This window comes from Monocercomonoides exilis (genome assembly GCF_001643675.1).
Source record: "Monocercomonoides exilis strain PA203 chromosome Unknown scaffold3-2548433, whole genome shotgun sequence".
Lineage (NCBI taxonomy): Eukaryota > Preaxostyla > Oxymonadida > Polymastigidae > Monocercomonoides > Monocercomonoides exilis.
The window spans coordinates 1,607,022-1,634,822 of NW_027150548.1; the positions used below are offsets into that span (position 1 = coordinate 1,607,022).

Sequence of the window (27,801 nt, forward strand, 5' to 3'; positions counted from 1 at the left end):
TCTTTGAAATGCTGCCCAATTTTCTAATTTCAGCACATGCCAATTTTTTTTGAAGGTCTGATGCAGAAAGTTCGCAATGGTTTGTCATCTTTATGGTTTTGATCTTTCGACTAAAATAATGAAATTTTAAAAAAGGAAATGAAATTCATTCGATCAAATATGTTTCATCATAAATAAATTCCATATAATCAATCTTAGAATATTTCTTCATGTTTCACAATTTGCAACGTTGTTGTTTGTCTTCTTTGAAATATTTCGTTGTTTCTTCAATTTTTAGGCAATCATTGACATAAAATGAAAAAATACAATGAAATCCAACTGTTTGAATTTAGAGAACGATTATCTGAATATGGATGAACAAATTTCAGGAATGATTGCGAAATAAAAATGTGATATATTTTTGTTCAGTCCGGGTATTAGAAAAAGTACCGGGTTTTAGAACGATGGTAATTTTTTTTTCGTTTATAACACAACATGTTGCAATTTAATCAACAAATTAATAAACCTTTTTTTTTTTACATAATACCAAAAGTCTGAAGCCTCATAATATACGTATTAGATAATAAAAGGAAATGAAGTTGAAGAAAAAGAAAAAGAAGATAAAAAAGTGCTGCATTCAAAACACTTTTTTGTATGATAAAGATTTTAAACTTACTAATTGATATAGAAGTCACGAATAAACATATTTTGCTTACGACATCAACGCACCTTTATCACCATTCTTCAACTGTCTTCCTTTCATTATTCCTGCAATGCACATTGCCAACATGTATATCACTCCAATCACCACCATCACAATTCCCACAACAACAATTGCATTTGTCGTCTTCTGTGCCCTTTTCTCCTCTTCGTCTATCCAAGTGGGACGATACGGTGGATTGATAGGCCCGTATTCGTAGTTTGGAATCATTGAGCATCTTCCAGTATTCCTCAGGTAATAACCCCTCTCACACTGTGCAAACACGCACGTAGCACCAGTTGTTGTTGTGTTCGGGAAAGAGCGCGATGTTGTGTTGCAAGCAAATCCGTATTCTTCGTTGCGAGAGAAGAATGAACGACAGTTTTCTTCATTCACTTGAACCATCCAATCTAAACAGCCGTCAACAGGTCCATCTTTTTCCTCAAACAGTTTCTTCAATTCCTCATATACATCTTCACCGAAGCTTGCTGGGCTCCTATAATAAGGCAGAGTGATGTCTGGCTTTGTGACTATAAATTCACTCGTCGCATGATTTTGCTGCCAATCAAATGAATACGCGTTCATTTGAGCCACAGAAACACGTGCTCCTTCACGTGCAAAGGAAGAAGGGAGAGACAATGTGTTCACTCCTTTCATCGCTCGCATTGCTTCCACCATATCGCTTGTCAGCGAACAAAATGCAGACGATCCTCCAACCGAAAATGCCTCTGCATCTGAAGCAGACTTGGCATTTTCGTCTTTCTGAGATTTTCCTCCCATTCCAATCACTCGTGCCACTTTTGCTTCTGACACATGCTTCACAAACTGTGAACATGTACCTAAACATAACCCGTCGCTAAGCACAGCAACGTCGTTGGGCTTAAAGAGGGTCTTGCCTTTGTGCTTCCATTCTTTTATTTTCGCAGCAAAGTAATTGGCATATGTTCCATCGATTGTAAAAGGAGATGTCCAGACACGTTCACGTGTCTCATCGCCTAAATTAGTGGAAACGACAACTGTTTCGCCATCAAACCAGTTCATCTTTCTTCTTCTCGAGGCATAGGCGTTGATCGACCAATTTGTTTGTGCGTCAACAATAAGACGAGAGTATTCCCTGTTGACTTCTGAATGCAGCATGTCCAGTTTCGGATACAATGGAAACACTTCTGGAAACAGAAGATGAAGCGTGTATCGCCCAAGCATTTCATCGCCTCCGCCATTCGAGCGCAAATCCAGCACAAGCTTATCTGCTTTCGTTGCGGCTTCCTGCGTTTCAGTCAAATTATCCATCAGACTTTTGACAAACTCTTCCTTTTCTGCATCATCTTTCGGATGGAAAGAATGAATTTTCAAATACTTAACTTTCAGGCTTGTCCCATCATTCATTCGAACTTTCTTCAAAAAAGAAGAAAGCATCTTTTTTCCTTGCCTTTTTGAATCCACAGCGTTTCTAGTGTTTTCTGTTGGAACTCGATTGTGTCCAATCATTCGTTCCAATTGCGACCATATGGTGTGCTGTGCTTGCTTAAACAGAGTTGCCCCATCTCCACTCACTGCCTTTTTAGCTGGGCAAATATCATTAAGGCTTGTCATACTTTTAATCACATAAGCGTAAAATGGTAACTCAACGGTTTTATCACTTTCGTTTTCATCAACATAAGTAATTGAAATATTTTGCGTGGGATGAGCATAAAACTCAGCGGGACGCTCTGAAAAATCGATGGAGGCTTGATTTAACACAGAATTGTTGCTTTTAGAAGTAAATGCATTTTTACGACCCCAATCTTGCAAAAGGGTTACTGCGTCAACAGCTTCATTACCAATCTTTATTGTTTTCACTGTTTTCCCAGATAAATCTGGCTGATCAGGGAATTCAGTATTAAATTTTTGAAGAATATCCGAGATTGATGGTTCTGATACAACAACAATAAGTTTATTATTTTCATCTGATTTCAACGATAATGTATATGGAAGTGCATAGATGAAATTTGAGAAGCAAGGTGGGGTGAACCAAGTTTGTGCATCTTTAAGCTTCCGGAAAATATCCATAATGTCTTCATAAAAATCAACGGCATTTTCATACGTATTTTGCCCCGAAGCAGGTAACTTGCTTTGAATCAAATCTAATTCCTTGATCACATCAATAGCCTGGTGTTTAAATGGTTCAGGTGGTGACACCAGTACATCACGATATACATAAGACTCTAAATAAAACTTCAAAATTGGGATTGTGTTTTGGTACTCATCTAAGTTGTCATTTATCTGAACACACAGAAAATAATAATTTTTAAACCTGAATCATTCAACAAATTAAAGCAAACTTTCATAGTTTTTAAGCAATCAATAACTTCGTCCACTTTGTGAACACCCTTTTCCAGTGAGCAAGAGGGTTCATCACCATAAACGGAAAGAAATAAATAGACTAATAAACTAATCATGATAAAAAAGTAATAATTTACAAATTGATCAAGCAGAATTCCATATCAATAAAAATCAACTTATCATAGAAACAATCTCTCACATAACTCATTTGACTTCAAATTTGCAACTGTCTTCCATCAAAAATGATGTCTTTTTTTTTCTTTGAATAATATTATCATGTTAATCAACGCTTTCCTAACAAACTTTAAATTCTTGAAGTTAAATGGATGGCATTAATATTTGTGAAAGAGAATTTTTGAAGGATTTTGGATTAAAAAAATCATGAATTTCTCTCCTTATTTTTGAATTGTTTGTGAGATGTTATTGGCTATTTTGGAAAAGTAATTACAGGAGAGGAAAAAAATTCTTTAAAGATTAACCAACAAAATTTAAACGATAAGTGCATAAGGTTTTGGATGAATTGTTGTGATACATCCTTTTGGTACATTGATGAATCCACCACGTCTTGGACCTCTTGGCTTACGTTTTCCTTTAATATACAAATAAATAAATAAACATAAATAATAAAAACATAACGTGATTTAAAAAAATAAAAATTTCTCACCTGATTTGGTTTTCATTCTCAACACAAAATCATCTCTGCATCTCGATGGTTTCAAATGGTCAACGCGAACGTGTATTCTCTAAACAGATAAGGTTAGTGCATTACACAAAAAATATCGATAAAAAGACGTAATTAAAAGCAATTAATGAGATATGACAAAATAATAATGAAATAAAACCTTCTTAATAATACGATTTCCAACACGTTTATTGACCTCAACACCAATTGCACGATTTGCAATATCCCAAATACGTCCGGTTCTTCCATGATAGAACTTATGTGGCATGCCCTTGTGAATGGATGAGTTCACCTTGATATCGACATATTGTCCGAGTTTGTATTTCCTCATGTATGTCGATAAAGGTGTCATACCATGCTGTCTAAATCCACGTTGGAAAAGAGTTTTTGTACGTGCGCGATAACCCCAGGAGTGTGGCATAAGTGCTTCTTCTCTTTTGGTTAAGATCAGAGATAAAACCAAATGAGGATATTTTATTACCCATAAATTAATAATGTTTTGTTTTAATTTTTCATTTGTGAGTTCAATGATGAAGAAAATCTATTATTTTTGAAAAGAGCAAATTAAGTGATGAATTTATAACAAAAACTGGAATTTATCATAAAAATTTAAGTCGGACAAATGATGAAGAAAAATGTTAGGAGTATTTCATATTATGAAACGAAACAGTAATAGGGCTTACAAAACGTGAAAAATATAAAACGTATAACTGTGATATATGAGGATTTTTATATTCTAAATCTTTCAAATAATTTGTCATATACAGATGTTCTACAGGAGTTCATTTTTTAATATTTTTTATGGCTATAAAACACTTTTTAATAAATGAAATCAAGTGTAAATCATGTAAAAAAATGTACAATATGCCAAGGAAGAAATGCTGACGTTGAATGCTCAAGGTTTGATTGGTTCATTTTTGCATTTTACTCAAGCGTATATTAGATGCAACAGAGGTATATTATTAATTTTCAAAAAGTTAGGTTAAAATAGTTTGAAGTGTTTCACAAGCTATGTGTTGGATTACAATTCTTACCTAGAATGGGATGGAAGTGTGTATTTTGCCAATCTGAAGAAGATGCTCACGAAAGGGAAGGTGAAGGGCAATCAGATCATTCTCCAAAAGATCAAAGTTCTAATTTAAAAGATAGCAGCGCAACTTTGGAGCGTGTCACATCTCCAGAAAATAAAGGCTCAAAGAAGAAAAAAAGCAAACTCAATAAGCAATCGAAGAACATTTCAGGATGGAAACTGAAGAAAAATACGAAGTCTTCTTTGAAGAAAAAAAAGGAAAAATACGAAGATTTGGACGAAGAAGAGTTAGCAGCTCTTCTGGAGCCATCAACAGAGTCAACTGATGACAAGAACGACTCAGATGCCGTTATATCAGAAAGTGGCGATGAAGAAGATGAATACTACGAGGATTCAATCAACAAAGGTGAAGAAGAAGAAGATGAAGAAGAAGCATACGATGATAAACGCCATCCAAATTCTGATGAAACAAGCGATGATGATGAAGAATTTTATGAAGGGAAATATTCTCGCCGAAGGAAAAAAGTGAATGCCGCAGCGAGAAAGCACGCCCAGCAACTGGAAGAAATGAAGAAGAAGATTGAGCAAATGAATGCGAAGTACGAGCCGCAGCTTTCTGGAAGCAGCACAGCGGAGCAAATGGTGAAGAGGAGAGGGGCATCGGATAAGCCAGCGCAGACGCCGAAAGCCAAAAGCAGTCGTGTTGTGCTGGTTGATGAAAGAGAAAGATTGCTTCCAGTGTTTGGACAACAGAAAATCGCCAATAGGAAAACTGCGAAGAAATCTTTTGGAAAAACATTCAATCATGCTGCTGTTGAAAGCGGAGAATTCGAAAGCTATTTCGATGAGGAAGGGAAACGAACTCAGAAGGGAAAGAACGAAGCAAAGAAAAGTTTTCGAATGAAATATCACAACACTCGGCATTCCTCACACGAATACGGAGCAAGTCAAATTCAACAACTGCAACTGCAGCAAATGAAGGACAAAGAAGATGACAGCAAGACACAAACAGAAAGTGAGAGTTCAAAAGACAAGGCAATTGAAAGTTTTAAAAGTAAAGAAATAAGCAGCAGCTTGGCTCCGCAGGCGAAACTTGTTGATTCTGAAGAGAATGAAATGCATTCCCTTCAAGAGACACTCAAACTTCTTCGCAAACGCTCGGCTCGGAACCACAGAAGAATAAATGGAACGCTTATGCCTCGTAAAATACACCACCATCGCCAATCAGAAACGGAGACTGAAAACGAAGAATCGGTTAAATTGGAGAGTTCAACAATGAAAAGAGAGGACGGAGAAGAAAATCTAAGCAAAATGGAAAAGAACGAAAAAGAAGGCAGAAAGGATATTTTCTCACATCCTCTTACTTATGCAACAAATATTGCTTCTGAGCAACTTCACTGCTCAGAAAAAATAAGAAGTGCGTTTTTTTCTGAACATCAAATATTATTATCAAAGCTTTTTGTTTTTATATTATTTGTTTATTTTTTTGGATATTTTTTAGACACAGAACTTCTGTCTTCAAAAGAGTTGTCGCTGCTGGAATCTGTTGTTTATGTACTTTATGGGAAAACTATTTCGGAGGCAGGCTGAATAATCTTTGATAACCTTACATAAAGTAATTTTAAAACTGTTTTCAGACTTTCAAGTTTTTTATAAATAATAATATTTGAAATATAAAATTCTCCTTTTTTTTAAAAAAATTAATCTCTTTCTTTTTTCATTATCGCTCATAAAAATTCATCATTTCAAAGAAAAAACAAAACAAAAAACACAAAAAAACAAAACGTAATGATTTTCAGGAAATCCCATCTGTGGTGTTCAGACAAGCCTCGCCCTCATCAACACCTCCTTGTGTGTGGCCCATCTCAACCTCATCCCCCTCGCTGGTTGTCCACTCCTCACTGCCCAACACCACTCAGCTGCCTCCATCTCCTCCTCCACTTGCACCATCTTCCCACCTTCCCTCAACAACAACCACCACCACCACCACTGCCCCCTCTTCCTCTCTGCCCATGCCTCCATCGCCCTCACAAACTTCTCCCTCACCACCCACCAACCAGCCATCTTCTCCTTCCCCCTCTTCTCCACCCCAAACAATCTCCTCCCAGATCCCCACTCCCCAATCCCTGCCACCTTCTCCATCTCTCACTCCTCATTCTCCTCATTCATCCCCCTCATCCAGCCTTTCCTTTTTTCTCCTTCTTCCCTCTCTTCCCCTTCCCCTTCTCCATCTCCATCCCTTTCACCTTCTCCTTCATCTTTCTCATCCTCATCCTCATCCTCTTCTTTTTCTTTCCCTTCCCCTTCCTCTTCCCCTTCGATTTCCTCTTCCCCATCCCCTCTCCATATCCATCACCAATCCCATCCCCACCTCCAAATCCACCTCAATCTCCATCTCTCAAACACCCTCTTCTCCAACATCTCTTCTCCTCAATCCCCTCTTTCTCTTCCATCCCTTCCTTCACACTCACTCAATTCATTCATCTCAACCACTTCTTCCTCTTCCTCTTCTTCCTCTTCCACCAACATCAACATCAATTTAATCCCCTCCTTCTCTCTTCATTCATCCCTCTCCATCCACTCATCTATCTTCCTCCACGCTCACAACTCCATCGATGGAACCATCCTTCCCAACCTCAACTGCCCATCCACTTCTCTTTCTGCTTTCAATGCTTCTTTTCTTCACCAAACACGCTCTTCACCAAATGCTGCTGTTGAATATATTGGAACAGAATCTCAAAGAAAATCACCTGGGAGGTTGACTTCATTCGATCAAAACAGTCATCGCTTTGAATGGTGCGAATGGAAAGATTCAAATGGTGGTGGTGATCATGGAGGTGCACTTAAAGTTGTTTGCACAAATGCAAATCTCACAATCACTTCTTGTTCATTCAACAATTGTTCAACAAATGATCATGGTGGAGCAATACGTTGTGACAGATTGTTGAAAATTGACATCGCAAAATCAAATTTCACCAGTTGTTCTGCTTTACATGGAGGAGCAACTTGCATAGCTTATCCACAATCCAATTCTGTTTGGACATTCTCAGAAAACAGAGTGGAAAGTTGTTCAATAACTGATTGGTGTGGAACTGGTTGGTATTTTGCTCTAAATAATAATCAGTTAAATTTTCAATTTCTGTTTTCAAACTGCAAATGCATTTCAAATTCTGGTGGAAATGCTGCTGGCTCTTTAACATTTCATTCGCCTCCAACAAATAAGCCAAATCAATTTTTGGTTAATGATTGCCAATTCATAATCAATAAATTAACTGCTTCTTCGACATATGGAGGTGCTGCAATTTATTTTCATTCGACTTACTCTTGGATGAGCGGAAATAAATTCATCACATTCTGTTTTTTCGATGGCAACGCTGCCAAAAATGGCAGAGGAAACGATGTGTTCTTTTACGGAAGTGATATTACCCAATCCCCATTCCAGCAATGTGGCTCAACGACCCCATCAAAAGAGTCTGGAACGCAGGAACTGCTGATGATGTAGAGTACAACAGATGGCTTCCTCTCATAACAACTTTCAAAATCGTGTCAAATAATGGAACAAACACCGATCTCTGCGGAATCACACAGCTCAGTCCATGCAAAACAATAGAATTCGCTCTTGTTCGCATGACAGATACCCAAGACGCCTCTCTCACCCTCCTCACCTCAACATTTGTTCCCACTCAAACTCTCTCCTTCAGCGCAGCTGATGCAAAAATCATTTCAAATGATGAACTTTCTCATAATTTCCTTAATTATTTCTTCAAATTCTGATAATTTTTCATTTCACTTCATATTCATGATCTGCCATCTTCTTTTCAACATGAGTGTATATCATCACTTATCTTTCATAGAGCCCAAAATCACACAGATTATATTATTTCTTCGACATTTTCTATTTAATTTTTCTTTTCATCAAATGAAAATAAAACTCGTTGCTTAAATGAATGTTTTCAATTATTCTTCTCTTCAAAATGCATTTCTTCAAGCATATCAACAAGCTCTTCAAAACCTTCAATTTCTTTTGCCATTCCCATTTCTCCTTTTTCATCCGCTGCAGACGCACTTATTTCATAGAATTATCCTTCAATTATTTGCTTTCAAATAAACTATGCTCTCCTCGTTTAATCATCCTCTCATTCCATTGAAGGCAAATGACGTTGTGAAATTTGTCGAAGGTCATCCTCATAATCATTCGTCCCAAACATCCTATCCTGTCCTGTTCTTTATGTTTTCGGTGAATTCTTTCAGCTTCCAAATGAAAAAAGTCAGAGGCAATCTCTATTTTTTGTTGCATGCCTGATGCTCGGCTATTCCGGATCAATATTACCCATTTCATTGCCGTGTTATGTCCGGCTGAAATTCTGTGAAAGTGTGAATATTTCTTTTGCGTTTCCTATTTGAGCAGATTTTAATGCTTCTTGATGAATTTGATGAAGTTGAATGAAATGATAAATTCAACATTATTTTTGATGTTCATCGAAGAAGGCGTTGAAGAAGAAAAGGAGGATCACAATTGTTGAAATGAAGATAGAAGCTGTGTGAATGTTCGAACGTATGAGGAAGAACAAAGTCAAAGAAGAAGAAGAAGAAGAAATGGTTGAGTGAAGAAGATTTTGTGTGTTTTTGGCTATGCGATTCATAACAGGCGTGCTTGTCGCTGAATAAGCAAGTGAATTGTGAGAAGGCGAATTTTGTGTATGTAAACAGAAAAATGAGGAAGATGGTTGATTGAATGAAGGAGGATTATCAGAAGAAGAAGAAGATGAAAAAGATGAAGAAGAAGATGCAGTTGAGAAATGCGAAAACAGTTGAACAATATTTATGATGTTGAGAATAATTTGTATGAAATCGTTGATTGGCTGAAGCATCTTATTCGATGTGTAAACTTCACATTGGTTTGAAAAATTCAGTCATAAAACTTTTGACGAACAGATTGTGGAAATCAATCTTGCTGTATTTCTTCAAAGTTTATTGACTTTCTTTTTGTAATTTCCACTCCTTTCCCCTCAAAAATAGAAAATATTAATATCTCTCAATTTCTTTTCCTTTCCATTTTTCCTCTTGCATTCAGCTCACAAAATCATCAGAAAATATCAATCCCCTCCTTATCTTCTGAATTCTCAGTTTCTTCCATAAAATCATTTCCTTTCATAAAAAATACCCTTCTTTCAAGCCTTTCAGCATTTCTCAATTTCCCTCCTCTCACCGAATTTTACCCTCTTTTATTTCTTTTCAAATTCCATATCTCCAATCAACAATAATCACCTTCTTCATCATCACCAGTTACTTCTCTATATGTTTTCTATATTATCTTCTCCGAATTTCCACTTGCTCTTCCCCATCCCTCTGTCTCCAAATTTCTTCCTTTCAAAAGCCCCTCTTGAAATATAAACATTCCATAAAATACTCAACTCCCACCCCCTGCCAAAAAAAATATTCTTCCATCTCTTCTCTGCCCCATATCCCTCATGTGCAAGGTGTTGACAAGATAAACATCAAATACTTCTTTTGGTGGTTGAGAATATTATTAAAGGAGATGATCATGGCCGAAAAAAAAAACCCCTTTGGACATCCGCCACAATGTGTACGGGCTGAGAAGACCCTCCAGTGAGATACACGATGTATTTTGTGAAGAAGGATGCAATGCTGCAATTTGACCATTCTGAGACTGAAATAAAGAGATTTATTTTTTGAATGATGATGGCTGTGGAAATGAGGCTGTTTGGCAAACACAATCGAAGAGCAGTTTGTTCTTTATTTGTTTTATTTATATGAATATTTGCCTTTTGAATGTTTTTGTGTTGTTTTCAGGGCAGGAGGTGGAAATGAATGAAAATGAACGAAAGCGGGATATCTCATTGTGCAGGGTGGCTATGGAGTTGGGAGAGCGAATTCATATGGAAAGTTCCCAGGATGAAGGGATTGGGGAGGGAATTGGAGATGATATTTTCAGACAAAAAACAAGGACATTTTTCAATGATGAGGGTGGAATTGAGCTGAATGCATAAATCTCACATTTTTCAGAAGAGCAAGAAATAGATGCATTTGATGGAGAAACAACTGATGGAAAGGATGATTTGCGAATCAGATGATGAAACACTTGAAAAAGGAAGGAATAATGAAATTGAATTGAAGAAAACAGTTGCCAATTAAATATAAAACAGAAAATTGCCTTTTAAAATGTTTGGAAGGTTTGCTGATATATTTTTTGAATTTATTATTATTTTTTTAAAAGAATGCTGAAAGAATGAGGGATTGGATGGCTTTGAATTAGGAAAGCAAGGAAGAAAAATGAAATGAAGATTGATGAAATGCGAGATATTTCGAAGATGTCTGGCATTAACCTTTGGCGAAGAATTATTTTTGAGGAAAGAAGATTTTTTTGAGAAAGAGGGGATGTTAAAGAAGAAGAGACGGAATGAAAAAGGGATTTACATAGCTTTCCAATTTTTTGTTGGCGAGGGGGATGATAGAGCTGAATGTTTGATGGATTTGGAGGATCTTATATGCAGGAAAAGATACAAAAACGGAAGAAGAAAGAAGGAAAAGATTAATTCTGCGAAAATTTTTGTTTTTATTTATTAGCATTCGCCTTCACATTTTTCAGCAGCCGATCATCTTGTGCAATTCCTGCATCATCATCTTCTTCTTCCAATGTATAGATGTCATTTCATATCGCACAATTTCTTCTTCTTCTTCTTCTTCTTCTTCTTCTTCTTCTTCTTCTTCTTCTTCTTCTTCTTCTTCTTCTTCTTCTTCTTCTTCTTCTTCTTCTTCTTCTTCTTCTTTTTCTTCTCCTTCTTCTCCTTCTCCTTCTCCTTCTTCTTCTTCTTCTTCTTCTTCTTTTTCTTCATTCACGCCATTTGATTGAATTTCTTCATATTTTGCGTCTTCACAAGAGATTGTTAGAGAAATGAAGAAAGATATTTTTGAAGAAATGAAACAGGAACAGAAACGAGAAGAAAATAGAAAAGAAAATAGAAAAGAAAATAAATAGAATGATGAGAATGAAGATAGTTAGGAGAGTTTAGAGAGCATGATGAATGGAAATATGATTGAGAGAATTGAAGAGATTTTTTTTTTTGAATGAAAAGAAGAAGATATTTGGAAATGTAGTTTGAGAAGGAAATTTGATTTGAGAAGAGAAGAAACAGGAATTTACACAAAGAAATGTATTTGGATAAACAGAGGATAAATTTGAATGAAGAAATAACAAATAGGGGTAAATGACGAAATGCAGAAGAAATCAAAAGTTTTGAATAAATGAGTCAAAGAAGGAATGAGAGGAGAGGAGATGATAGAGAAAGAAAAAATAAGAGATGGAAGCAGGAAAAGCATTTCATTGGAGAATTTGGAACGAAAAGCTAGAATCGGTCATTTTTTCTCAGCGTTTTCAGCTTGTCCATTATTATACACTCTTTCAGCTGGGGTTGTTGAGCCACAATTCTCAAACGGAGATTGAGTGATGGAACTGCCACTGAAGAACACATCATTTCCTCTGCCATTTGTGGCAGTGTTTCCATCGAAGAAACAGAATGTGATGAATTTAAACCCGCTCATCCAATCATATGTTCTGGTGCAACACAACGCAGCACCACCATATGAAGTTGGATTTTCGACTTTGTTGTTTATGAATTGGCAATCATTAACCAAAAATTGATTTGGTTTGTTGCTTGGAGGGAAATTGAATGTGAGAGAACCAGCAGAATCACCACCAGAATTTGAGATGCACTTGCATTTGGTGAACAAGAATTGACCGTTTGAAGAAAAATCTTCAATATAGAAATACCATCCTGTTCCAATAGTGCCTGTTATTGAACAATTTTCCACTCTGTTTTCTGAGAATGAATATACGGAAGATGATTGCCGACCATCAATATCAATTGCTCCTCCATTAGGAGCAGAACAGTTTGAAAAGTTGGATTTTGCAATATTCTCATTTTGCAAACAGTAACTGTATAACGCTCCACCATAATATCCATCAGTTGAACAATTGATAAATGAGCAAGAAGTTATTGTGAGGTTTGCATTTGTACAAGAAACATAAAGTGCACCACCCCAATCACTACCACCATTTGAATCATTCCATTCGCACCATTCAAAGCGATGGCTGTTCAATTCAGTAAAGGACAATCGACTTAATTCCTTTCTTTGAGACTCAGATCCAATATATTCAACAGGATCATTTGATGAAGAACGAGTTTGGTGAAGAAAAGAGGCATTGAAGGCAGAGAGGGAAGTGGATGGGCTGTTGAGGGAAGGGAGGATGGCGCCATCGATGGGGTTGTGGGTGTGGAGGAAGATGGTTGAGTGGATGGAGAGGGAGGAATTGGAGTATTTTGTTTTTCAGAAGAACACACAAAAATAAAAGAGAGAGAAAATAGAAATTTCATCGAAACACTCTGTTTTCATTTGTTATCATTCTCATAAGCAAATTTCAACCTTTAATCAATTTATTCTATTAGTTCATCATCGTCTTCTTCTTCTTTTTCTTCTTCTTTTTCTTCTTCTTCTTTCCCTAACTGTTTCATTCCTTCAGCCCATCGTCATCGTCTTCCCATGGATTCAAAAATAAACCAATGAGAACATTCTCATTCGGAAAAATACAATCCAAAAGCTTCTGTTTCTCCAGAAGACACATTCAACACACAACACTCCTTCTCCTTTGCATTCTTCTTATCCTCTTTCTTCTTCATCTTCTTCGACTCTTTTATATTCTTCCTCTTCTTCTTCGTCTTCGTTGTCTTCTTCTTCGTCAACATTTTCGCCTTCTTCATCTTCTTCACCTTCTTCACCTTCACCTTCTCTTACTCCTTCTTCTTCTTATTCACCTTCTTCACCTTCTTCACCTTCTTCACCTTCTTCACCTTCTTCTGCTTCTGCTTCTGCTTCTTTTTCCTCCTCATTCATCTACTTGAAAATATTTCTCCTCTGGAAGCTATAGAAAAGATTTCTCTTTCCATTTTTTTCATTTTCAAGCAGTTTTCAATTTATATTCGATGAATTATTCTTTTTCATAATTTTATTCTGTTTCACTTCTTTATTTTCCTCCTCATTTCCTTTATCTTCTTCTTCTTTGCATTCTTCAACTTCTTCTGCGCCTTGTCCTTTCCCACAAACTGTGCCATCTTCAACTTCTTCTTCTGCTTCTTTTTCTGATTCATCTTTTCTATATTCATCCCGCTGGTGTTGAATCAGGCTATCGACCATCAAATGCCTTTAAGCTGTACAATCAGCAGAGAAGCAACGTAAAATTGAACGAAAAATAGCTTCATTCACATTTCTTCCTCTCAATGACCATTCACCAAATGCGCCTTCATTTCATTTTTCATTCGCAATATAGGATATGAAAAGCCATCTGTACAAAATCTGTCTTTTCATTCAAATCGATTTCTTCCTCAACGCCTTTTCCGATCAGCGCATAAAAAATATTAATATTTCTATTTCATTCAAATTCTCCTCGAATTCTGCGTCGAATGTTTTCTTTCCTTTTTATTGAAAAGCATAAAAAGTTATATTCATTCTATCATAGAATGACAGCAGAAATTGTATTACGACGGAGGTGATTCTCCACAAAGCAAAGAAAAGTCTGCGCGTTATCAACAACTGAATCAATTCTGGCTTTTTCATTTGGAAGCTGAAGCATTTGAAGTGAAAAGGAAAAGTATTCAAGCTATTTTTGTTTGGAATGACTGGGTTCCAAAAATAGCCTCCGACAGATTTTGCAGCTACGAAATCACAACAAATAGTTAGAAATGAAACAATGAGATAAAGCGATTTTTCCTAAAAACCATATTTGAAGGAAAGTCATATGAGATTCTGGTACTAATCGGATGCAAGCAAGTTGAAATAAGAAAATTGAGGAAAATATAATAATTGAAAAACCTTCGAATATGATTGAAGAAATGCATGTTGAAGAGAAGAAATCGACGATTTTTTAAAGCAACAGCAGAATTTGCATTTGATGAAGAAAAGAAAATAGATGAAGAAATTTCAAAGAAATATTTTTATTTGAGATGATATAAAGGATTTAGAAAAAAAATAAACTTCTAATGAAAAGAAGATGAAAGCTCAAGAATTTTTCAATGATATGGAAAATATTCAAAATTAGTAAATGGAAGAGATGTTAAGATGAGGCAAGAAAAGAAGGGAAACAAACATGCAATAAGAAAAGGAGGATGCCTTTCCCTCCATTTTCAGTGAATGAAGGAGACACAGACGAAAAGATAATAATATTGAAGCAATTCTTGTTTGGGGAGGGCGAATGACAACAGAGATGACCTTCGAGAGATTTCTCCATCGCAACGTGTGTTCTCCTAACATGTGAGTGAATTTCTTGTGAATGTCTCCGACTGAGCGAATTCTCTCTTGTTTTTCTTCATTTTCGGCTTCTGCTTCTGCTTCTGAAACTTCATCTGCATTTTGCTGATCACTTCTTCAATGTGATATCCATGATGGCCTTCTTTGAATGCTTCAGGATGCGCAGAAAAGACGAGCAGCAGGAGACATCTTAACAATCACAGAAATTGAAAGAGCCAGTTGTCTCTTCACATTCCAATTTTTCAGCACATTCTCATTCAATTCTTGCACATCAACCAAAAATCGGGAGGAAATATCAGATGAGATGAAAGTTGACCACGACGAAGGCGAAGACGATCATAATGATAACGAGGAAGAAGAAAAAGATGATAAAGAAGAAGAGGAAATAAAAGAAGAAAGAGATGATAAGGGCTTGGGGAAAGACATACACAACAAAGCATTCCAATACCCTCAAAAGCCAAAGGAACATACAAAAGCAGTTAAAGAATATGACTGGGGATGAATTATGTGACGCATTTGGTTAGACTGAAAAGTTGCCTGGGTCATTTTGTGAGGAAGAAATTCTGCCTCTTCTACCGCCTTTGGGAGAACAGAGGGAAGAAGGAGGGGAAGGGAAGAGAGGAGCAGCAAAGTATCGTTTTCTTGGTTGGAACAATGACATTCGGAATTGCATGAAAAGAGGGAATATGATGAATGAGCATCATCCTTCACCATCATCCGCTTCAAATTCATTGAATGTTAGGAGTCACCCTCATTTTGAGCTTCCAAGCAGCAATGCTTCTGTCACGATGCAACAGGAAGAATGCAAACAGATTCCTCTATCATCGTCGTCTTCTTCTTCTTCTTCATATTCCTCTTCACATATCATATGTCAATCTGAATTCGAGTGATTGTGATTGTGATTGCAATTGTTTCTATCTGGTTACACACACAGTTTGAGAGTGTCTACCACACGCAGATGCTGTCGAAGATCCCCCTTTTGGAGCACTTGTGAAGGCTCTGATTGCTCTTGTGTGCAGATGCCTTCTCCGCCTCCGCACTCTTCAGATGCACTGCCTCTTCCTCCTCTTCCTCTTCCTCCTCTTCGTCTTCTTCGCTTTTATTTTCCTCAGCATTTTCATCACCATCATGAATATCGTCACTTTCTCCTCCATCAACATCATCTTCTTCCTTCTCATCGTCATCTTCAATCACAGTCTGTTTCATGTCTCCATTCGAATGATTATCTTCGTTTGACTCAGCCACACGCAAATGTTTGCTGTTTGATGAGCAATGATAGTTTTTTGGGAGAGTTGAGAAATGAAAAAGAAAATGGATCAAATGGAGATGAGAAAGAAATGAGCAGAGAAATAGCAGAAGAACAATAGAAATATGAAGAAGGAAAAGAAGAAGAAGAAGAATATTCAGAGAGAAGAAGAATATTCAGAGAAGAGGAAGGAGAAGGAGAAAATTGGATTGATGATTGATGATTGGACTGTGAAGGAGGAAAGGGAAAAACAGAAACGGAAAGGGTGATTGCATTTCTCCGATGGGTTCTATTTCTCCGAAATCTTCATCTTCTTCCTTCTTCCTTCTTCCTCGTCTGATTTATCACCAATTTCAACATCAAAAGAAGCAAGATTATCTTCAATGCCTTCTTTTCTTCTTTCTTTCTTTCTTCTTCTTCTTCTTCTGTTTCATGTTCTTCTTCACTGCTTTCTGCATCCTCATCCAATTCATCCTTTCAAACAATCCAGTCTTCCTCTGCCTTTGGGCTATATTACACCTATTTCTCCCCTCCTTCTTCTAATTCGTGTTCTTCACCTTCTTCTTCACCTTCTTCACCTTCTTCTTCTTCTTCTCCTTCTCCTTCTCCTTCTCCTTCTTTTTCTTTTTCTTCATCTTCGTCTTTGTCTTTGTCTAAATCACTCATTCATCACCATCAACCTCAAAGCAAACAAAACAGTCTTCTTCTGCATGGTATACTTCCCCTTCCTCCAATTTTTTCTTTATCTTCTTTTTCTTCTGCTGCTTCTTCATCTTCTTCTTGTTCTTCCTCTTTGCAATTATCTTCATTTGATGTCTTTTGCATTTTTTCAGATCCAACAGACAAACATCATAATTTTTTGTTTTTGGAGAGAAAGGCAATGAAACCACACAAAGTTTGCAAATGAACTGAGAATATCAATCTAATTGACAAATTAATGCTAATTGGCCAATATTATATGTGATTGGGGTTTTTTATCACTTCCTAAGTCAACTTATCAAATGTGACATTTAACCAACTGACAGCATCAAACAAGTCGTTTTCATCATCTTCTTCAGAAATGTTATTTGACTGATTATTCGTCTTTCAATAATTTCTTCTTCTTCTTTTTCTTCAAATTCTTCAACTTCTTCTACATTTTATTCTTTCCCACCAGTTGTTCCATCTTCACCATTTTCTTCTTCTTCAGCTCCTTCTCCAACTTTTTCAATGCCATTTTCACTAACTTTGCATTGGATCGGAACATCGACCATCTGATACATTTAAGCTGTTCAATTGGAAGCACAAGAAAATTTCACCGGAAATTGCTTCATTTCCTTTCCTTCTCAATGGTCGATTTTTAATTGCGACCTCATTTAATTTTTCAATCACGATTCTCGTGATGAAAAGCCATTTATTCAAATTCGTTTTGTTTCGTTTCGTTTCTTCTTCTTCAACGTCTTTTTCAACGAGCAATAAAAATTGTGATGTTATTTTTGTTTCAATAAACAACCCTCGAATTCAACGCCTGGCCTCATCATCGATGTCAATTTGGTAACGCAAAAAGAAATATCTATTTTATCACAGAATATCAGCTGAAGTTATATGATAATAGAAGAGATACTTTATTTTACACGAAAAGCTGATAAGACGAAGCGAAATAAAAAAAGGAGGATGCTTTTCCCCTTTTTTCAGTGAATGAAGGAGACACAGATGAAAAAGAAAAAGAATTGGAGAAATCCTTTTATGAAATGGATAGGTTCCAAAATGGCCTTCGGCAGATTTCACAACGTCATGCTCCTTCAATATATCGCAGAAGATGAAACAAAGAGAGAAAGCGGTTGTTTTAGGAAGATCAATAATCGAAGGATAATTCTATGAAGAAGGGGTATCTTCAGCTGAAAAAAAGATGAAGTGAAAATGGCAAAAGAAATTGAAAGTTTTGAAGAGATTACTGATATTATCGAAAGATATCTTTTTGAAGAGAAGAATAATAGAAAACATTTATTTAAGCAACGAGTTTTATTTCTTTTGATGGAGAAGAAAAATTAGAAGAGGAAATTTCAAAGAAATATGTTTTACGCGATCCGATGTGAGACTTCTCAAAAGAAAAGTGATGATACGTTCTCTTGTTGAAAAGAAGATGAAAATTCATGAATGCAAAGTGAAATGAAAAGCCATCAGAATTAGAAGAAATTTATATGAGAATTAGAAAAATAATATCGCATACAGTGAATTTTGTATCGACCGCGCAGAATGTGAGAGTGTTTGTGGGAGCGAAAGTGGAGATGAGAAGAGAGAGGGAGGCATCGCTGAAGGGAGCAATGCATCCGAGAGCATACTCCACTGTGGCGCATGGGCTTTGCTGTGCTTTGCCACAGGCATCAACATCACTTCCATTGCTGGCAACGATTTTGTTCTGGTTGATGATTGGAAGCCAGTCATTGTACACACCGCTATCTGCAGTTCCTGCATTCCACACTCTTTTCGATAGGGTTGTTGATCCACAATTCTCGAATGGGGATTGGGTAATATCACTTCCGTAAAAGAACACATCATTCCCTCTTCCATTAGTTGCAGTGTTTCCATCGAAGAAGCAGAATGTGATGAATTTTACTCCATTCATCCATGAAAAAGGAGGATAAAAACACATTGCAGCACCTCCATATGTCGAAGAAGCAGTTAATTTGTTATTAATGAACTGGCACTCATTGATTGAAAACTGACTTGGCTTGCTGCTGGGTGGGGGTTGAAATGTTAAAGAACCTGTTGAATCGCCACCAGAATTTGAAATGCACTTGCATTTGGAAAACAGGAATTGACAAGCTGAGGCCATATCATACACATGAAAATACCAGCCAGTTCCACACCAGTATGTTATTGAACAATTTTCAACTCTGTTTTCTGAGAATGTCCAAACAGAATTGGATTGAGGATACCCCACATAAACAGCCCCTCCGTGTCTCGCCTGGCAGTTCAAAAAGTTGGATTTTGAAAAATTGACTTTTAACAAATATATGCAGTATAATGCGCCTCCTTCACCATTTCCTGTGCAGTAGCAATTGTTAAATGAGCAAGAAGTGATTGTGAGATTTGCATTTGTACAAGAAACACAAAGTGCACCTCCTGCAGAAGATCCACCAGTTGAATCATTCCATTCGCACCATTCAAAGATATAGCTATTCAAATCAGTAAATGGCAATCTACTTAATTCCTTTTTTTGAGTTTCGGATCCGTTATATTTTACAACATCATTTGATGAAGAGCGTGTTTGGTGGAGAAAAGAGGTGTTGAAGGCAGAGAGAAAAGTGAATGGACTGTTGAGGTTGGGGAGAATGGTTCCATCGATGGGGTTGTGGGTGTGGATGAAAATGGTTGAGATGAATGCGAAAAACATTTGGAGTGTTTTGTTTGCAAGAAGAAGAACGCAAAAATGAAAGAGGAGGAATGAAAAATAGTGTTTTCTCTGAAGCTCTCTGGTTTATTTGTTATCATTTGCCTTCATCATTTCCAGCGTGAACATTTTCATCGATTCATTGCATGTTCTTCAAACTTATCAAAAACATATCATCCAACTTCTTCATCATCCACTTCATCAGATAAATTTCTTCATGATCTGTTTCATCATCAGAGATCACGAAAGAAATGATGAAGAAACTAAGAAATTTATTTATAAATGAAATATTCAGAAATAAGAATTAGATGAAAAAGTATGAAAGAAGAGCCGAAGTTGAGAGTAATTGAAGGGACTGCATTGAGAGGGGATTCGGAAAGGAAATGGAATTGAGAAGATGGAAGAGATTTTTTGGAAGAAAGAGGAGAATCTGGATGGAAGTTGAATTTGCGAAGAGAAGGAAACAGCAATAAACGCAAAGAAAAGCATTTGGATAAACAGAGGATAAATTTGTATAAAGAAACAACAACAAGCAAGTCAGGGTGATGCAATTCAGAAGAAATTAAAAATATGATTAACGAGAGAAAAGAAGGAATATGAGAAGCGGGGGAAAAAAATAATTGGAAAAGAGAAGATAGTGAGAAAAGCTTTTTGTTAGAAGAATTAGTTAAGAAAAGATGAGAAAGCCAGCCATTGTACTCGGTATTATCAGCTGTTCCTTGATTCCACACTCTTTTTGATGGGGTCGTTGAGCCACATTGCTGGAATGGAGATTGGGTGATGGCATTACCACTGAAGAACGCGTCATTCCCTCTGCCATTTGTGGCGGAGTTGCCATCGAAGAAACAGAATGTGATGAATTTCATTCCATTCATCCAAGAATAAGTTGAATGAAAATAAATTGCGGCACCTCCATAAGATTTAGAAGCAGTCAGATTGTTATTGATGAAATGACACTCAACGATTGAAAATAGAATTGGCTTTGCAGAAGGAGGATTTTGAAATGTTAAAGAACCTGTGGAATCACCACCCGAATTTGAGATGCACTTGCATTTTAAAAACTGAAATTGAACAGTTGTTGGATTATAATCGAGTCCAAAAAACCAACCAGTTCCGCACCAGTTTGTGATTGAACAACTTTCCACTCTGTTTTCTGAGAATGAATAAACAGAATTTGATTGTGGCCAGCCAACGTAAGCAGCTCCTCCATGAGCCGCAGTACAACTTGTGAAATTGGATTTTGCGAAATTGACATTTTGCAAATATCTGCAAAATAATGCTCCACCATGATCACCAGTTGAACAATTGTTGAATGAACAAGAAGTGATTGTGAGATTTGCATTTGTGCATTCAACATAAAGTGCACCCCCATGGCCAGTTCCACCATTTGAATTCTCCCATATGCACCACTCGAAGCGATGACTGTTTTGATCGAATGAAGTCAGTCTTCCAAGTTTCACTCTTTGAGTTTCAGTTCCAACATGTACAACAGCAGCATTTGGTGAAGAGCGTGTTTGGTGGAGGAAAGAGGCATTGAAGGCAGAGAGAGAAGTGGCAGGGCTGTTGAGGTTGGGGAGGATGGCACCATCGATGGGGTTGTGGGCATGGATGAAGATGGATGAGTGGAATGCGAAAAACATTTGGAGGATATTGTTTGCCGGAAGAACACGCAAAAATAAAAGAAGAAAACCATAAAAAATGATTTCAGCGAGACTCTCGGATTTTTTTGTGTGTGTGTGTTAACATTTGCCTTCACAATTCTCAGCAGCTAATCATTTCTTACAATTCATTCATTATCACCTTCTTCTTCATCTTCTTCACCTTCTTCTTTGTTTCTTGATCTCATTTCGAATTGAAACAGAGCATCGACCTTCAAATGCCTTTATGTCATTCAATTTGGCAGAGCCGCCATGTGATCCAAAAATTATTACATTCATATTTCTTCCTCTCAACGACCGTTCACCAAATGCGCCTTCATTTCATTTTTCATTCATTATTCTGATGAGAAAAAAGCCATCTGGACGATTCATTTCATTCAAATTGACTTCTTCTTCTTCTTCTTCTTCTTCTTCTTCGATTAGAAACAAAAAATGTTTTTGCATTCGTTTCATTCAACTTTCATCAAATTCAGGGATAAGCCTCGTCTTTTATTTTCTTTTCGGAAGCACAAAAGGATTATTCATTCTATTACAAAATGTAGCCAAATTTAAATAGCAATAGAGGTGATTTCGAGTCGAAAAAAGCTGATCAGTCGGAGCGAAATCAAAAAAGGAGGACGATTTTGCCTTTTTTATTTGGAAGCTGAAAGAGGCGCAGATAAAAAAGAAAGAGTATTAGAGCAATTCTTTTATGAAATGAATGAGCTCAAAAATAGCGTTCGGCAGGTTACACAACGTCACACGCCTTCAATATGTCGGAGAAGATGAAACGATGAAGGAAACATATTTATTTGAAAAGGCAAATTTAATGGATAATTCTATGAAAGAAGAGAATAAATGCTCGACAAGCAATGTTGATTTCATCAAATGCACATATGAGATGTTTTCTTCTATTTTGTGTGCCTTCTCTTCAAATATCTTCGACTTTGCCTTCATTTGTACATAAATTCACAATTTGTCTGCTCATTCAATATTATTTACCAACTTTCTTCACCTTCTTCAGAAAGCCCATTGCATTGCGTGTGCTCTTGCAGGGCATCTTTGATAGCCAACAACGCATTGCTTTGATGCCAAGTATGTTTTCCATATGTTCGTCATAAGCTGAATGCCCGTTGAGAAATATAAACAAATCGATATTCCAATCGCCAAATGCTTCTGTTCTGTCATGTCCAACAGCCGAATTGTCTTTCTGAGTGATGCTTGTCATGAAAGTGAACAAGGGTTCCTTTACAGAAGCGACAAGGGATTCGCACACAAAATACATATCTCTTCCGACGCTGGCCTTGTTGGCAGAAAACACGATATTGGTGATGGAAAAGGTTGTGGATGACACTTCTGAATCATCCTTGTACTCGATCATGAGAGCACCGCCTTTTCCTCCAGAACTTGTATCCTCGCTCACAGAGCAGCTGGAGAAGGTGGAGTTCCTCGCAGAAAATGTGTTGGCAGTGGAAGATGAGGCGAATGAGATGCACCCGCCATTGGTGGCAGTTTGTTGGCTCAACTGTTCTGAGTTGATACTGGTGATGGTGCAGTTGGCGAGGGAGAGGGAGAGGGCAGGGGAGGTGGCAGAGGAGAGGACACAGCTGGTGGGGGTGGCTGTGGAGGTGATGTGGGTGATGTTGGAGGAGTTGAGGGTGAGGGGATTTGTGAGTGAGGTGAGGTGGAAGATGCTCTGGCTGTTGAGGGTGAGACTGGTGATTGCTGTGTGGTTGAGGGCGATGGAGCCAGCAGTGAGGAAGAAGAGGGGTGTTTTTATTGTTATGGAGGTTGTTCCGGTGATGGTGGTTGTGTTGAGGTTGAGGGAAGGGGAGTTACCGGAGAGGTGGAAGAGGATGGGGGTGATTTGGTTTGAGGAGTTGTGGGCGATGGCAAGGGCAGAGACTGTGAGGGAGCCCTGTGTCTGTTGGAAGAGGGCAGACGAGGCAGATGGATCTGGTGAAGAAGATGTTGATGATGATGAAAATGATGAAAATGATGAAAGAGATGATGTTGATTGTGATGAGTGTGAATGTGAGTTTTGTGGTTGGGGAATGCCACTGGAGGCGATGATGGTGGCAGTTGTGCCATTTCCAGTGATTATGGTATCAACCGCGCTGAAGGTGAGTGTTTGAGTTGGAACAAATGTTGAACTGAGGAGGGTGAGGGAGGCGTCGTGGAGGAGGGAAACGAAGCCAGTGAGGGCATACTCGATGGTGGCACATGGGGTCTGTTGGGGTCTACCACAGACGTCGACATCAGTTCCATTGCTGGCAACGATTTTGTTCTGAGCAATGAGGGGGAGCCAGCCATTGAACACGGTATTATCAGCTGTTCCTTGATTCCAGACTCTTTTTGTTGAAGTTGTTGATCCACAATTCTCAAACGGAGATTGGGTGATATCACTTCCGTAAAAGAACACATCATTTCCTCTGCCATTTGTGGCAGTGTTTCCATCGAAGAAGCAGAATGTGATGAATTTAAACCCGCTCATCCAGGAATAAGTTGCTGTGCAACACAGCGCAGCGCCACCATAGGAAGTTGATGAACTTGTCAATTTGTTGTTTATGAATTGGCAATCATTAACCAAAAATTGATTTGGTTTGGTTCCTGGAGGAGCATTGAATGTTAAAGAACCAGCAGCATCACCACCAGAATTTGAGATGCACTTGCATTTGGAAAACAGGAATTGAGCACTTGTTGGTGTACTTCCCATGTTAAAATACCAACCAGTTCCACACCAATTTGTTATTGAACAACTTTCCGCTCTGTTTTCTGAGAATGCCCAAGCAGAATTTGGTTGAGGGCTCCATATTGATACTGCTCCTCCATGAGCAGCTGAACAATTTGTAATATTGGATTTTGTGATATCAATTTTTAACAAACTGTTACAAAATAATGCTCCGCCTTCTCCACTTCCTGTGGTTGTACATTTGTGAAATGAGCAAGAAGTGATTGTGAGATTTGCATTTGTGCAAACAACTTTAAGTGCACCTCCATGATCACCACCACCATTTGAATCTTTCCATTCGCACCATTCAAAGCGATGACTGTTTTGATCGAATGAAGTCAACCTCCCAGGTGATTTTCTTTGAGATTCTGTTCCAATATGCTTTACAGGATCATTTGATGAAGAACGTGTTTGGTGGAGAAAAGAGGTGTTGAAGGCAGAGAGAGAAGTGAATGGACTGTTGAGATTTGGGAGAATGGTTCCATCGATGGGGTTGTGAGTTGTGTGAATGAGAAAATCAATATGAAAAGAGCAAAGTTATTCTGAAACAACGATTGTGAAAATGAAGATAGGAGTTCAATCCTGATTGGAAAAAACAATTTTTGTTTTGAATTAATTTTTTCGTTTTTCGAGTTTTCTTTTTCGAGAGCCGTTTCTGAATGAATGAGCAATGCAATAGGAGAAAAAGAAAAGGATGCTTATATGATGTTATGCTTTGCTTAAAGTTCTTTTGCATTTGTTTGTGTTTGGAACGACGAAATTATTCATAGCCTGGTAAGTGTCGTTTTTTGTTTTCTATCACTCAGAAAGTTATTTCGTCATTTGTGTTTATCACAATGAAAACAATTTAAGATTTGTGAAATGAGCATTCGATTCTCAAGTTTCTTCTTAATATTCCTTTGTTGACTTTGTTTTTAGTTTGAGAGCATTGTTTGAATGAAAAACCAAAAAGATTTCGATTGTAGGAAAAAAAATTTTTTTTATTAAAAATAATCCTTGAGCAACATTAACTGGAAAAGAAAATAATACTTTTTGAATCAAGTTTGTTTTTGCAATGAAAGGATTTTTTTTTTATAATCAAAGACAGAAAGTTGTTCAATTTAACTGCAATGAATAACTATTTCAAAACTTTGACATGATGTCATACAAACATTTTAAATAAATTGAAATTGGCAATGCTTTTGTCAATAATATCGAAAAGGAATTGAACGAAAATAACTTTGAACAGTTTGAGATGTTCAGTTGATATCGCTAATAATTTCTTCAATTTTTGCTCGATTCTTCTTGTGGCTGCAGATGATTGCGATTAGAGACGAAGTCACTGGTGCAGAAAAACTGTAAACCAAAAATTTGAAACAGCAACTTCGAAATGATATTTTTTTTGTGTTTGATAATCTTCATTAAAAAACAAGCTTTCTTTTTGCAAAAATGTTTTTCGTTGTTGTAGTGTATTATTCAGTCCTATTCATGAAGATAATTCAGGAGAAAAAAATGAAAATTCAAAAAGTTTAACCAAAGTTTGTTTTCATTGAAAAATCAATCATTGAAACAAACAATAAAAACAAACAAATTGAATAAATAAATAAAATACAGGAAACCTTCAAAATAAAGAAAAGAAAAAGAAAAAGAAAAGAAAAGAAAGAAAAGAAAAGAAAAGAAAAGAAAAACAAAGAAAATGATTATTAACTATTCCTAAAAATATTTTTTAATAATGTAATTATTTTTGATAATATATTTTTCTTTCAAAATTCTCGGTTCATAAATTTCCTTGAATATTAATAAATGAACACAAAAAAAGTGAAATGGTATGTTTAAGACATCGTCGTTTTTAATTCTGATTAAACATTTGTTTTTGAAACAGTTGCGATAGTTTTTGCATTTGAATTCAAAATCTCTTCCCAATGGCAAACAATCATTGAAAAATCAATATAGTTAGTGTTAATAATGGTGGACACTTTCAATAACTGTGGACAGTTGTATTATTTCAACAACTGTTGGTCGTTGCTTTTTGACAATTAACCCATTTATTCCCTCAACGAATATGAACTTATAAGACAAACAGAAATGAAACAATTTGCTCTGCAGAATTTTGAAAAAAACATTTTTAATTTACGGAGAAATTTTGAGAATTCAATTTCTTTGGGTTTCTCCGTAAATTAAAAATGTTTTTTTCAAAATTCTGCAGAGCAAATTGTTTCATTTCTGTTTGTCTTATAAGTTCATATTCGTTGAGGGAATAAATGGGTTAATTGTCAAAAAGCAACGACCAACAGTTGTTGAAATAATACAACTGTCCACAGTTATTGAAAGTGTCCACCATTATTAACACTAACTATATTGATTTTTCAATGATTGTTTGCCATTGGGAAGAGATTTTGAATTCAAATGCAAAAACTATCGCAACTGTTTCAAAAACAAATGTTTAATCAGAATTAAAAACGACGATGTCTTAAACATACCATTTCACTTTTTTTGTGTTCATTTATTAATATTCAAGGGAAATTTATGAACCGAGAATTTTGAAAGAAAAAATATATTATCAAAAATAATTACATTATTAAAAAATATTTTTAGGAATAGTTAATAATCATTTTCTTTTCTTTGTTTTTCTTTTCTTTTCTTTTCTTTTCTTTTCTTTTCTTTTCTTTTTCTTTTTCTTTTTCTTTTATTTTTGAAGGTTTCCTGTATTTTATTTATTTATTCAATTTGTTTGTTTTTATTGTTTGTTTCAATGATTGATTTTTCAATGAAAACAAACTTTGGTTAAACTTTTTGAATTTTCATTTTTTTCTCCTGAATTATCTTCATGAATAGGACTGAATAATACACTACAACAACGAAAAACATTTTTGCAAAAAGAAAGCTTGTTTTTTTAATGAAGATTATCAAACACAAAAAAAATATCATTTCGAAGTTGCTGTTTCAAATTTTTTGGTTTACAGTTTTTCTGCACCAGTGACTTCGTCTCTAATCGCAATCATCTGCAGCCACAAGAAGAATCGAGCAAAAATTGAAGAAATTATTAGCGATATCAACTGAACATCTCAAACTGTTCAAAGTTATTTTCGTTCAATTCCTTTTCGATATTATTGACAAAAGCATTGCCAATTTCAATTTATTTAAAATGTTTGTATGACATCATGTCAAAGTTTTGAAATAGTTATTCATTGCAGTTAAATTGAACAACTTTCTGTCTTTGATTATAAAAAAAAAATCCTTTCATTGCAAAAACAAACTTGATTCAAAAAGTATTATTTTCTTTTCCAGTTAATGTTGCTCAAGGATTATTTTTAATAAAAAAAATTTTTTTTCCTACAATCGAAATCTTTTTGGTTTTTCATTCAAACAATGCTCTCAAACTAAAAACAAAGTCAACAAAGGAATATTAAGAAGAAACTTGAGAATCGAATGCTCATTTCACAAATCTTAAATTGTTTTCATTGTGATAAACACAAATGACGAAATAACTTTCTGAGTGATAGAAAACAAAAAACGACACTTACCAGGCTATGAATAATTTCGTCGTTCCAAACACAAACAAATGCAAAAGAACTTTAAGCAAAGCATAACATCATATAAGCATCCTTTTCTTTTTCTCCTATTGCATTGCTCATTCATTCAGAAACGGCTCTCGAAAAAGAAAACTCGAAAAACGAAAAATTAATTCAAAACAAAAATTGTTTTTCCAATCAGGATTGAACTCCTATCTTCATTTTCACAATCGTTGTTTCAGAATAACTTTGCTCTTTTCATATTGATTTTCTCATTCACACAACTC

General features: G+C 36.3%; 9 protein-coding genes across 9 annotated transcripts; 5 read left to right on the top strand and 4 right to left on the bottom strand.

Annotated features, from left to right (window-relative positions):
* Positions 1 to 534: 534 nt before the first annotated feature.
* MONOS_15780 (uncharacterized protein) lies at positions 535 to 3,131 on the bottom strand. Its single transcript, XM_067868677.1, has 2 exons — positions 3,001 to 3,131; positions 535 to 2,941 (listed from the first exon to the last, which is right to left on the bottom strand). The coding sequence occupies exons 1-2, from the start codon at positions 3,115 to 3,117 to the stop codon at positions 692 to 694; spliced, it is 2,367 nt and encodes a 788-aa protein (XP_067735344.1). The 5' UTR covers positions 3,118 to 3,131; the 3' UTR covers positions 535 to 691.
* A 193-nt stretch (positions 3,132 to 3,324) lies between these two features.
* Positions 3,325 to 4,138, bottom strand: MONOS_15779 (putative Ribosomal protein L21e). The gene is made up of 3 exons (XM_067868675.1): positions 3,844 to 4,138; positions 3,666 to 3,744; positions 3,325 to 3,590 (listed from the first exon to the last, which is right to left on the bottom strand). Exons 1-3 carry the CDS (start codon positions 4,102 to 4,104, stop codon positions 3,490 to 3,492), a joined length of 441 nt encoding a protein of 146 aa, XP_067735345.1. The 5' UTR covers positions 4,105 to 4,138; the 3' UTR covers positions 3,325 to 3,489.
* A 35-nt stretch (positions 4,139 to 4,173) lies between these two features.
* On the top strand, positions 4,174 to 6,392 carry MONOS_15778 (uncharacterized protein). The gene is made up of 4 exons (XM_067868674.1): positions 4,174 to 4,583; positions 4,627 to 4,637; positions 4,682 to 6,130; positions 6,215 to 6,392. The coding sequence occupies exons 1-4, from the start codon at positions 4,510 to 4,512 to the stop codon at positions 6,301 to 6,303; spliced, it is 1,623 nt and encodes a 540-aa protein (XP_067735346.1). The 5' UTR covers positions 4,174 to 4,509; the 3' UTR covers positions 6,304 to 6,392.
* A 139-nt stretch (positions 6,393 to 6,531) lies between these two features.
* MONOS_15777 (uncharacterized protein) lies at positions 6,532 to 6,855 on the bottom strand (the record flags this gene model as incomplete). Its single annotated transcript, XM_067868673.1, has 1 exon — positions 6,532 to 6,855. One exon carries the CDS (start codon positions 6,853 to 6,855, stop codon positions 6,532 to 6,534), a length of 324 nt encoding a protein of 107 aa, XP_067735347.1.
* Positions 6,856 to 12,982: 6,127 nt separating this feature from the next.
* MONOS_16495 (uncharacterized protein) lies at positions 12,983 to 13,660 on the top strand (the record flags this gene model as incomplete). The annotated part of the gene is made up of 2 exons (XM_067869403.1): positions 12,983 to 13,006; positions 13,334 to 13,660. 2 exons carry the CDS (start codon positions 12,983 to 12,985, stop codon positions 13,658 to 13,660), a joined length of 351 nt encoding a protein of 116 aa, XP_067735348.1.
* Positions 13,661 to 15,184: 1,524 nt separating this feature from the next.
* Positions 15,185 to 15,538, top strand: MONOS_16496 (uncharacterized protein; the record flags this gene model as incomplete). The annotated part of the gene is made up of 1 exon (XM_067869404.1): positions 15,185 to 15,538. The coding sequence occupies one exon, from the start codon at positions 15,185 to 15,187 to the stop codon at positions 15,536 to 15,538; it is 354 nt and encodes a 117-aa protein (XP_067735349.1).
* A 443-nt stretch (positions 15,539 to 15,981) lies between these two features.
* MONOS_16497 (uncharacterized protein) lies at positions 15,982 to 16,242 on the bottom strand (the record flags this gene model as incomplete). The annotated part of the gene is made up of 1 exon (XM_067869405.1): positions 15,982 to 16,242. One exon carries the CDS (start codon positions 16,240 to 16,242, stop codon positions 15,982 to 15,984), a length of 261 nt encoding a protein of 86 aa, XP_067735350.1.
* A 2,220-nt stretch (positions 16,243 to 18,462) lies between these two features.
* MONOS_16976 (uncharacterized protein) lies at positions 18,463 to 18,807 on the top strand (the record flags this gene model as incomplete). The annotated part of the gene is made up of 1 exon (XM_067869855.1): positions 18,463 to 18,807. The coding sequence occupies one exon, from the start codon at positions 18,463 to 18,465 to the stop codon at positions 18,805 to 18,807; it is 345 nt and encodes a 114-aa protein (XP_067735351.1).
* A 3,702-nt stretch (positions 18,808 to 22,509) lies between these two features.
* Positions 22,510 to 23,427, top strand: MONOS_16977 (uncharacterized protein; the record flags this gene model as incomplete). The annotated part of the gene is made up of 1 exon (XM_067869856.1): positions 22,510 to 23,427. The coding sequence occupies one exon, from the start codon at positions 22,510 to 22,512 to the stop codon at positions 23,425 to 23,427; it is 918 nt and encodes a 305-aa protein (XP_067735352.1).
* Positions 23,428 to 27,801: the final 4,374 nt, after the last annotated feature.